Source organism: Mus caroli, chromosome 6 (assembly GCF_900094665.2).
Source record: "Mus caroli chromosome 6, CAROLI_EIJ_v1.1, whole genome shotgun sequence".
Classification (NCBI taxonomy): domain Eukaryota; kingdom Metazoa; phylum Chordata; class Mammalia; order Rodentia; family Muridae; genus Mus; species Mus caroli.
Genome location: NC_034575.1, coordinates 124,175,883 through 124,187,158, shown reverse-complemented (window position 1 = coordinate 124,187,158; position 11,276 = coordinate 124,175,883). Strand labels below are relative to the sequence as shown.

Below are 11,276 nucleotides of genomic sequence, written 5' to 3'. Positions count from 1 at the left end.
AGGTCAGCCTGGTCTACAGAGTGAGTTCCAGGACAGCCAGGGCTATACAGAGAAACCCTGTCTCGAAAAACCAAAAAAAAAAAAAAAAAAAAAAACCAAGAAGGAATGGCCAAGAACCCATATGTTACCCATTCCGTGTTTCCTTCTACTTTTGTGGGACAGGCCAGTTCCTCTTTAACCACCTCATGGAGCCAGCGCTTCCCTTGCTCTGGGATGGATAGTCTTGCTTCTTGAACTGTGTTGCAGGGTTGAGCGATCTTTTAATGTCCTGAGAACAACACTGCCCTGCTTGTCTCCTGGTCCTATTTGTAGAGGTGTTCAGATTCTGCCTGGATGTAGTGCAGCGCCTATCTTTGGGGACACTGAGCCTAGAGTGACACCCCTGCTAAGTGGGTCTTTTTTTCCTCTATCTACAGGGGAGGTCATCAAGGCTTGGGATATTGCTGTGGCAACCATGAAAGCGGGGGAAGTGTGCCACATCACCTGCAAGCCAGAATATGCCTATGGTGCAGCAGGCAGCCCTCCAAAGATCCCCCCCAACGCCACACTTGTATTTGAGGTGAGTGCTGGCCACAGATCTCCTGGGCAGAGAGCCAGCCTTTATCTCACCCCAGTGCTTGGCTGCCCTTCAGCCCTTCCTGTCTCTTGAAGACAATGTAGCTAAGCCTGAGGGCCTAGCTTTTAGGAGGCAAGGTGGAAAGGTTAGCTGGCTCTGCTGCCACCAGAGTGACCAGGAATAGAGGCTTCAGGTTAGAAGAGGGATTCCAACTGCCCTTCTCAACTGAAGGGGGTCTGGGGTCAGGAAGCGTCTGGGTTGTAAAGTGCAATTTAGCATATTGGCACCCTGGAGCTCAGGAGGGGGAGATACCTTCCTATATGATGTCAGTGGTTGAGGCAGAACCCACTGAGGGAAAGAACTAAGGCTGTTGAGTCTGAAAGCAGAAAACCAATCAGTGGACATAGGGAGAATATTCACAAGGCCATTGAGATGGTAGGTCACTTACGATGCCTGCCGGATGGAACAATCTTGTGTCCTTATAAAATGGAACAGGATGATAGAAGGCTCATCTTTCTGAAGCCAAGTAAAGTCTATGTATCCTTCTTGCTAGATAAGGTCTGCCCTTGACTGGTGACTTTTCTGAGTAGAAAAGAGGCAGTTTCAACTGTTAAGTTGATGAAGCAGGCGGTGGTGGCGCACGCCTTTAATCCCAGCACTTGGGAGGCAGAGGCTGGCAGATTTCTGAGTTCGAGGTCAGCCAGGGCTACACAGAGAAACCCTGTCTCAAAACAAACAAACAAACAAAGTTGATGGAGAAGGGAGTTGGTCACCTTATGTCTCATCATGGAGAAGGGAGTTGGTCACCTTATGTCTCATCACGCAGGTGGAGCTGTTTGAGTTCAAAGGAGAAGACCTTACAGAAGAAGAAGATGGTGGGATCATCCGCAGAATACGGACTCGGGGTGAAGGCTATGCCAGGCCCAACGATGGTGCTATGGTGGAAGGTGAGAAAGTACAGTCTGGTGTGGGAAGAAAAATCTAGAGTTGCCTTTGATTCCTGGCTCAGAGACTTAGGGCCTTGGGCAGTGTGGACCAAGTCACTTCCTTTCTATAAGCCTTTTGTCTCATCCTTAAAATGAGGAGTTAGACCACACAGCCTTAGCATCCTTTCACGTCTGAGCCACAGTGGTTATCTTGGGTCTAAGCCATAATGTGGAGATGTGAGGACCTGTGGCAGCTTCCTCGGTGTGCTGCCCTCTCACGCCCGCCTGCCCGCCCAGGCAATCCTTCTCTTTCATGTCAGTGGCGCTGGAAGGCTACCATAAGGACCGCCTCTTTGACCAGCGGGAGCTCTGCTTTGAGATCGGGGAAGGGGAAACTCTAGATCTGCCCTGTGGGCTGGAGGAGGCCATTCAGCGCATGGAGAAAGGGGAGCGGTCCATCGTGTACCTCAAACCTAGGTGAGACGCGGGCACGACTGAAAGCGAACCGGAGCCACGCCCCTGCACTGCCCTAAGGATGCTGAGAGCATCTTGAGCTCTTGATTGGATCTGAAGTGTGGCCCGCAGTTGTCCACATTTCCTTGCATTCACGCCTTATTCAGATCCCTTACCTGCCAACATCAAGATTTTTCATATGCCATTAATTTATTCAGTCACTAACATTTGTTGAGACACCTCCTGTGTGCCACACATGCTGGAGTCTCTAGGGCTTCCCCCTGGTTCTTGCTTCATTGTCTCTTTGAGTTCGTCTGAAGAGTGTATAGTTAAGGGTTAGGAGCCAGAAGTCGTGAGTGCTGAAGGACCACCTAAATGTGTCATGAAGAGGTTAGGGAAATGTTTGCCCGACGGGAAGTATTTGAACCAGGTCTCGAGATGGGAGGGTACTTTCCAGGAAACAAACAGGAAGCCTTTCAGTCAGGGCTGTGAGGTGACCTAGGCGTGCGTTCTTCACCCCTGCAGCTATGCTTTTGGCAGTGTGGGGAAGGAAAGGTTCCAGATCCCACCGCATGCTGAGCTGAGGTATGAAGTGCATCTGAAGAGTTTTGAGAAGGTGAGTCTGCCTCAGGCACGCCTCCCCTGGCGTCGGAGTCTGCCTGAGGCGCTCCTCCTCCCCTGGTGCCTGGTCTGCAGGTGACTCTGGGGAAGGTGTCCACTGTGTCTCTCCTTTGGGGTACAACAGGCCAAGGAGTCTTGGGAGATGAGCTCCGCGGAGAAGCTGGAGCAGAGCAACATAGTGAAAGAGAGGGGCACTGCGTACTTCAAGGTGAGCCACAGACAAGGCGTCCCAGGGAGGGCTGACACCCCAGGGAGGGCTGACACCCCAGGGAGGGCTGACACCCCAGGGAGGGCTGTCCAGATGACGCTCTGCCCCAGTGTGGACATCCCCTGAGGTTGTTACCTAGTGTGTCTTAGTACATTTGGTCTGGGACGGGAAGGAGTGGGAGGCTCTATCTAGGAGTCACTCGTGCCTACCAGGTAAGACAGCCTGGGCTGCTGAACCTGCACTGGTGCCTCAGCTTCCCTCCCATTCTAGGAAGGCAAGTACAAGCAGGCGTTACTGCAGTACAAGAAGATCGTGTCTTGGCTAGAATACGAGTCTAGCTTCTCCAGTGAGGAAATGCAAAAGGTCCATGCACTCCGACTGGCCTCACACCTCAATCTGGCCATGTGTCACCTGAAACTGCAGGCCTTCTCAGCTGCCATCGAAAGCTGCAACAAGGTAAGATCCCTCAGAGGACAGAACAGCATTTACAGGCAGTTGTTGGGTGGAGTTAGTAGGATGTATCCGTGAGAATCCTGAGTTCCAGGCCTTGAGGTTGGAAGGAGCAAATGCTTTGATGGTGGGAAAATAGATACAGACTCTGAGCAGGCCTTGCTTGGGGGGAGGCAGAAGGGCTGGGGTTTGGGTTTTGTCCTTTTCTGTATCTGGGAAAGTAATATCGTGTTCTTCCTGCATCTGAAGACCTGAATTTCCTTTTTTCTTCTCACATTGCATGAATTTCTTCCTGGGCCATGACCCTTCCCATTTAATGTCTTTGTCTACTTTTTTTCTGACTTGGCATCAGCCATTTCCACTGAGCCTTATCCTCCTGAGGGGTCCCTTGGGAATGCAGCTGATGCTGCAGAGTCTGATGTCCCCGCTGCTTCCTTTCTTGTGCTCTTAGGCCTTGGAGCTGGACAGCAACAATGAGAAGGGCCTGTTTCGCCGGGGAGAGGCACACCTGGCCGTGAATGACTTTGACCTGGCACGAGCTGACTTCCAAAAGGTCCTGCAGCTCTATCCCAGCAACAAAGCCGCCAAGACCCAGCTGGCTGTGTGCCAGCAGCGGACCCGCAGGCAGCTCGCCCGGGAAAAGAAGCTCTATGCCAACATGTTTGAGAGGCTGGCTGAGGAAGAGCACAAGGTAAGGGTTGGGGGCGGGGGCGGGGTGTCCTACCTACTTCTCCATGGCTGTGGGAAGAGACACTACAACCAAGAGAGCTCACAGGAGAGTTGATGGAGGGATCACCACTCTAGAGGGTTGGAGTCTGAGACCACCATGGCAGGGACTGTAAGCACAAGGCAGAGTCAGCACAGGGCTTTTGGTACCCCAAAGCCCCTTAGCAGACACACCTCCTCCATAAGGCCATACCTCCTAGTCCTTCCCCAAAGAGTTCCACCAACCAGGAACCAAGCATCCAAATATATGAGCCTCGGGCCATTCTCATTCTAACCACCACAGGGTGGAAGTGGCTGCAGTGGGTTTCTTAACCTCTTGAGCACCTCAGGTGTGGCCACTGCCTGTGCTTGCCCATGGCAGTTGAATGAGCCAAAGGTTAGTCTCTTCCAGTAAAGGAGTGTAAGTTCTCAGTATCTACCCCACCAATGGGGCTGACATCACCAGAAGTGCTCCGACACACCAGGCCACAGTTCTGATGTGCGTTGTGTTCAAGACAACTTGCCTAAAATTCACAAAGCAGACCGGGCTGGCCTGGAACTCAGATATCTGCCTGTCTCTCACCCATACTCAGAACTAACAGAGTGTATACTGAGCATGCAGAGGCACAGGATCCTGCCAGTTCTGTCTCACCGTGCTGTTGTGCATTTTCCCGGCGTGTTAATGTGTGGAGGTTTATTTTACATACTACTTAAGAGAGCTGTCAAAGTCTTGCTGTTGTGCATTGCTGCCTCACATACATAGCATATCTTACAGTACCCATTGCTTCAGTGTCCCTAATGCCGTCCAAGAGAAATAGGTTACAAAGCATACGAACTTTTTGTAGCCACATAAAAAAGGTGAAATTGAATAGTGATTTAATATGTTCTTTATAGTTTTTTAAAAGATTTTGGCCGGGCGGTGGTGGCGCACGCCTTTAATCCCAGCACTTGGGAGGCAGAGGCAGGCGGATTTCTGAGTTTGAGGCCAGCCTGGTCTACAGAGTGAGTTCCAGGATAGCCAGGGCTACACAGAAAAACCCTGTCTCGAAAAACCAAAAAGAAAAAAAGATTTTGGTTAGCATATAAAGAAATGGGTACAGAAAACCTCAGAACTTTGTGCTCTGTGTCCTTGCTGGGCAGGGCTGTGCTGATAAATCCTTAAGTTTCAGTACCACTGTAGAAACATGGGGTCAACATTAAAGAACATGGTTGATTGCTCTAGGATATAGCACAATAGTAGAGTGCTTGCCAAGCACGCTCAAGACCCTCAGGTCAGTCCCAGAAGCACAAAGAGAAAATAGTTTAGGACATCTGAAATCTCTGGCATTCAGCAGAAGTGTGTTGAATGGACTCGTCAGTTCAGAATGTGCATGTGTGTACAGGTGCTGTAAACAGGTGCAGGATTGCTGTGCCGATGCAATTTCTTGTGTTGGGAATTGTCTTGCTTAGGAATTCAGCCTCTGCCTCTTGCTCATCTTACAGGTGAAGGCAGAAGTGGCAGCAGGAGACCATCCTACTGATGCTGAGATGAAGGGTGAGCGGAACAATGTGGCCGAGAACCAGTCTCAGGTGGAGACAGAAGCATAGCCTGCCTCTCCGCTGCCCACCTCTGCAGCTGCTCCCTGCTCCCTTCTTACTCCACCCTGTTAGTTTTGTAAAAACTGAAGAATTTTGAGTGAATTAGACCTTTATTTTTCTATCTGTTTGGATGATGGCTTTGGGGGAGAAGGGAGAAGAGAAGGCTGAGGGTGAAATGGGGGGTAGTTTTAGATGGTGTCAACCCTACTTTCCTTCCCCCATTACACACAAGTGTATATCCTTTCACACATACATCAGAATGTTAATTTATTTTGCTCCCTCTGTTAGCTCCATTTTCACATGGTAGAAGGGGGTACGTGATAGGGATGGGGTCTGATGAGCCAGGGTGGAGAAGAAAACTCCTGGGCAGCCATTTTCCCATCTCTTCCCTCGGTGGTTTCCAAGCCTGTGTCTCCGTGCAGGTGCTAGGGGCATGGGAACATTGCTGTTGCGTCCATTGCCTCTCTTACCTTGCTCTCCTGAGTTGGTATTCCTGATAACGCCCTCTGGTATCACAGTGATCACCTCTAGACAGCCCCTACCAGTACCTCTGCTCCTCTCATCCAGGTTGTTCCTGTCCTGTCCCCATCCCCTCAGCCTCTTTAATGCACGCTGAAGGTCCAGGCACACCTCAAGTCCTGTGCTTGAGCAATAAAGTGGAAACAACAAAACCTGGGTGTCAGGCAACCCTTTATGTTGAGTTCTCAGGTGGGGCATGTAGAGAATGTGGGTGGAGCAGGATGAATGAGGTCCTGTTTTGGTCCAACCTAAGTGTGGTGTATGATGCAGACTATGGCAAGGCAGGAAACAGTCCCTCTGCTCAAACACCCTGAGCTCCATTGTAGACTGCAGCAGCCCAGCAGAATACTGGGGTGGTTTCCCCCAAACAAGAAGAGGAAAGGTGCATGCCTTTAGTCCCAGCACTTGGGAGGCAGAGGTAGGTGGATTTCTGAGTTCCAGGACAGCCTGGTCTACAGAGTTCCTGGACAGCCAGGGCTATACAGAGAAACACTGTCTCGAAAAAACCAAAAAAAAAAAAAAAAAAAAAGAATTGTGAGTCACAAGTTGGATGCCTGGAATCACACCTAGGTCCTCAATCAAAGAAAAACCCCAGCCTAGGCTGGACCTGTATCACCCATCTTTAATACCAGCACACTGGAGTTAGGGTCAGGTCTGGTCTACAGAATGAGTCCAGGACAGCCAGGGATCTGCTGCACAGAGAACCCTGTCTCAAACCAAAAAAGAAAGAAAAGCCTCCAGTGCTGCTGGCTCTTGTTAGGTCAGATATCTTTTACATAATGTACTGGTGAAGAGAACTGGTCACACCCAACCTTTGACCTTTACAAGAAGCCAGGGGGGGGGGGGCCTTGTTAATTACACTCACTCCTGATTATCCTACAGGTCAGAGGTCACTGTGTCCATACTCCCCAAATGGGAGTGGGGCAGTCTGCATTCCTCTATAGCTCTTGACATTGTAGAGGATGGGTTTCTATGGAAAAAGTCTCAGTTCTTCAACATGACTAGCACTGTATCTGCTAGTTCCCTTATTGGGTGTGTTAAGTCCAGGCTTGGGCTTGAGTTTTATGTAGTTTCTAACTTAGATTCTTGCTTTTGCTCTCAGTGATAATACCAAGCCCTTGCTAAATTGCTAAGCAATTAACAGTGTAAGCTTTGACCTGTACCAAGGATTCATGATACAATGTTGATCCAACCATTCCTAAGAAAGGCATGGCCATTTTACAAATGAAACAACCAAAGCTTGAGAAACCGCTCAGTCACTAGACTACTTACTGCCCAAGTGTGGGCCTGGTTCAGATCCCCAGCACCATGTCAAAAGCTGGGTGCTGGGCCTGGAGAGACAGCATCTTAGTTAGCAACACTTGCTCTTAGAGAAGCCCTTCAGTTGGTTCCCAAGCCCCAACCAGGCAGCTCAAGTCTATGTAATTAGTCCCAAAGGATCCTGTAACCTCTTGTGTTCTCCACAGGCACTGCACATGGTGCACATATGAAGACTCAGGTATTCACACACATCTTTATTTTCTTTTAAAGAGTTATTTTTATGCCAAGCATAGTAGCACATACTTGTAACCCAACACTCAGAAGTCAAAGGCAAGGGGAGTCCCTGAGTTCAAGTCCAGCCTGGTCTACATAGAGATTCTAGGGCTACTCAGTGACACAGACTTTTAAAAGCCAAGTGTAGATGTGAATTACTTGCATGTATCTGTGTACAGTGCCCGTGGGTGGCAGGAGAGGGTGTTAGTCCCAGGAACTAGAGTTGGAGTTAATTGTGAGCCACCCTTGTTGCCCAGGAACTGAACCCAGGTCCTCTCTTAAGAGCAAGTACTCCCAGCCGCCAGCTCCAGGACATCCAATGCCCTCTTCTGGTTTTCATTGTCACCCATTGCCCACACTCAGACGTTACACATGAGTAAATCTTGATGAAGCATGAAGCACTGGGTCAGGTTCCAGTCACCACATGAACAGTAGATACATGGTGGTGCGTGTTTGTAATCTCAGCATTCAGGAGGTATAGGCAGTGGGATCCAGAGTTATCCTCAGCTACCAAAGTTAAAGGTTCAAGGTCAGCCTGAGCTTATGTAATGCCCTATTTCAAACAACAACAGTTTGTAAATGTCAAACAAATTTCTCCTTGAAGGTCTATGAACTAACCCAAACTACTATGAGGCCATGTGATTCGCAGCAAGTCTTAAGCCTCTTTTCATCTATGATGCATGGATAAAAAGCATCCTAAAATCTTGTTCATCTCTTGAGTTCTCCTTGGGATTCTAAGAACTTAAATTTGACAACTCTTTATAGAGCCCTGGAGATGGAAAGGTCCTAGTTTATTGTAACATTAAAACTATCTAGTGAAGATCCTTTCATAAAGTCGCTAGATCTTCATGGCTAAAAATACTCCTGCCACATACTGAACTCTGCTGTGTCTCTGCTTACGTTGTTTTAGGCACTTGCACCTTGCTCGGCCACACTTGAGCATTTATGGAGGGAACGTGCTCAGATGAGAAAGTCCAGCAACAGGTGTTCTGGGCTATTAATGTAGGTTTCTTCTGTATAGTATTATTATTTGTTTGTTTGTTTTTCGACACAGGGTTTCTCTGTATAGCCCTGGCTGTCCTGGAACTCACTCTGTAGACCAGGCTGGCCTCGAACTCAGAAATCCTGCCTCTGCCCCCCAAGTGCTGGGATCAAAGGAGTGCACCGCCACCATCCGGCTTCTTCTGTATATTATGCCACTAAAATACTTCCAATCTCTTCAACCTATGAGATGTTTCTCCCCCTACATACCCACCTCCACCAGTTCCCACATCACTGTTCACCTCTGACCTCTTACCACAGGCACTTAGATCCCACTTAAACACATTGTCCCACAAAGCCTGCAAGGTCTGATGCCACTTACCATGCCTACTTCAGTGCATACTTCAGGGCACCTGCAGATGAGTTGTGTGTATAGCAACAACACTAAGAACTAGAGAAAATTTTCTCTTTCTCTCTCTCTCTCTTTTCCTTCCTTCCTTCCTTCCTTCCTTCCTTCCTTCCTTCCTTCCTTTCTTTTTGGACAGGGTTTCTCTGTGTAGCCCTGGCTGTCCTGGAGTTCACTCTGTAGACCAGGCTGGCCTCAAACTCAGATCCATTTGCCTCTGTCTCCCAAGTGCTAGGATTAAAGGCATGGGCCACCACTGCCTGGCTTAGAGAAAATATTCTTACAAGTAATCATTGCTAGAAAAAGAGATCCAGCCATATAGCTATGCGAGGAGCAGTCTTTTTTTTTTTTTTTTTTTTTTTTTTTTTTAANAACATGAAAGCAGGGAGCAAGGAGGCAACACAGTTCAACAGTTCACTCACTGGCCAAGCAGACCAGCTGAAATGGTGCTCCAGGTTCAGGGAGAAGCCATGTCTCAATGAGATGGAGAAGCAGTTGTAGAAGACATAACATCAACCTCTGATTTTCACATAAGCACACTCACACAAGTGTGCAGACAACACACATAATACTTAGTTTATGCCCTATTGGGTCTTCTTTTTAACGTTATTTGGCTCTCTTGACTGACAGAAGTTGTGATTGAAGTGACACAGCCTTCGAGATACACAACTGTACGAAACAAAACCGGACACTGCCCCTGAAAATTCCAGAACAAGGACCCCAAGTGATGAAGATTGATTAAAGTACTGTGCAGGGCAGTGGTGGTGTATGTCCAGAGCCTGGGAAGCAGAGGCAGGCAGATCTTTGTGAGTTCAAGGCCAGCCTGTTCCCCAGAGCTAATTCCAGGATTACACAGAAAAACCATGTCTCCAAAGAAAAAACAAAAAAAAAAAAAAAAAAAAAAAAAAGAAAAGAAAGAAAGGCATTGTGGAGTTCTGGGTCAGGATGTGATTTCAAAGACTTGGGTCAGAGCAGAGTGGACAGTGAGAGAAGTGGCTATTCTCTACTCCAAAGAATTAAGTATTTATCTTACAGCTGTATTCAGAAAGCTAAAAAGAGAAAGCAGCTAAGTACAACGAAACAAATTGCTGGTTATATTCAAGCACAAACACTTTTAAGTTTGGTTCTGTTTTCTCCCAAATAGGACAACGAGATGACAGCAGGTGAATTTATAGCACCGGGTATACCCAGGTGACTTAGACCTTCTAAGTCACCATCCCCACAGAATGTAGCCATCCCCACAGCTCACCACCAGTAACAGGGACTGGTAACTGGGAATGGATCTGCAGTGCCTTTTCCTTTCTACTTTGAGCTGTCAGAGCCACAAAGACCAAATCCATCCTTTCCTCTCCTCTAGGGTAGAAAGGTCTCTCATCTCAGTCTTCCTCCACCACCTTTGACGTAGAACGTAGGACATCTCTGGTCCAGCATCCCCTGAGAAGCCAAGTGTAGATTAGCTTGCACATTTAAAACTAAAGGGTTTTCCTCCTTAAGAGAGTCTCAGTGTGTTTCAGGCTTCCCTCAGACTGCATGTGATTGACGATAATCCTGAACTCCTGCCTCTGCCTCCCTAGCGCCAGGACTACAGGAATTTCTATCGAGTGCCTTTTGTTTTTATTGGCTTTTTGTTGGAGATGGGGTCTCATGTAACCAAAGCTGACATAGAATTACACAGCCAAGGCTGATACTGATTTCTTGATCCTCCTGCCTCTGCCTCCCAGGTGCTGGAATTACAGGCGAGCACTACCACATGTAGCTTCACTAACACTCCTATTGCCTTGATGTCACATCTCAGAAGAAAGGCAGAACCTGGTTCATAGGGAAAGTATCCCAAGCAGCCCCAGTCATGAGAGTAATGGCCCCACCTAAACTAGAGTAAGGCCACTAGAAACAGGTCTCTTTGTGCTGGGGTGGGGCTACATCATGCCTCAGGTCCAGAATCCCAGCAGCCTTCACTTCCATGGGAACTGCAATAGTGACAAAAGAGCTCTAACATTTTACATCAGACATCTTGGTTTGAATCTCACGTCTACCACTTTCTGCAAAGTTACTCAATCTTGATGAACATGTTTTCCTCATCTGAAGAAACAATAAAGCTTACATAATTTTGCTGGTTAAATAATACATGTAAGGTGTGCTTTGCAATAGGTATTTTTCAAACTGCTGCCCATAAAGTACACAGCATAATTTTTTTCATTATAATCCAGGATATATATATATATATCCAAAACAAGGCAGGCATTAACAAAATAACACTATTTACTACTTAGATCTTTTTCTCTTTGTCTGTTTTCATATTTTTAAAATCTTTGTGGTGGCTTTCCTGTGCATCACCTAGGT

General features: G+C 47.8%; 1 protein-coding gene across 1 annotated transcript in view; it reads left to right on the top strand.

Annotated features, from left to right (window-relative positions):
• Positions 1-6,168, top strand: part of Fkbp4 (FKBP prolyl isomerase 4) — an 8,711-nt gene extending 2,543 nt beyond the window's left edge. The window contains exons 3-10 of the mRNA XM_021165017.2: positions 417-559; positions 1,383-1,503; positions 1,803-1,959; positions 2,461-2,551; positions 2,681-2,764; positions 3,035-3,220; positions 3,666-3,905; positions 5,402-6,168. Coding sequence (XP_021020676.1) covers positions 417-559; positions 1,383-1,503; positions 1,803-1,959; positions 2,461-2,551; positions 2,681-2,764; positions 3,035-3,220; positions 3,666-3,905; positions 5,402-5,506 — 1,127 coding nt within the window. The 3' untranslated portion in view covers positions 5,507-6,168. The remainder of the gene's footprint in view (positions 1-416; positions 560-1,382; positions 1,504-1,802; positions 1,960-2,460; positions 2,552-2,680; positions 2,765-3,034; positions 3,221-3,665; positions 3,906-5,401) is intronic.
• Positions 6,169-11,276: the final 5,108 nt, after the last annotated feature.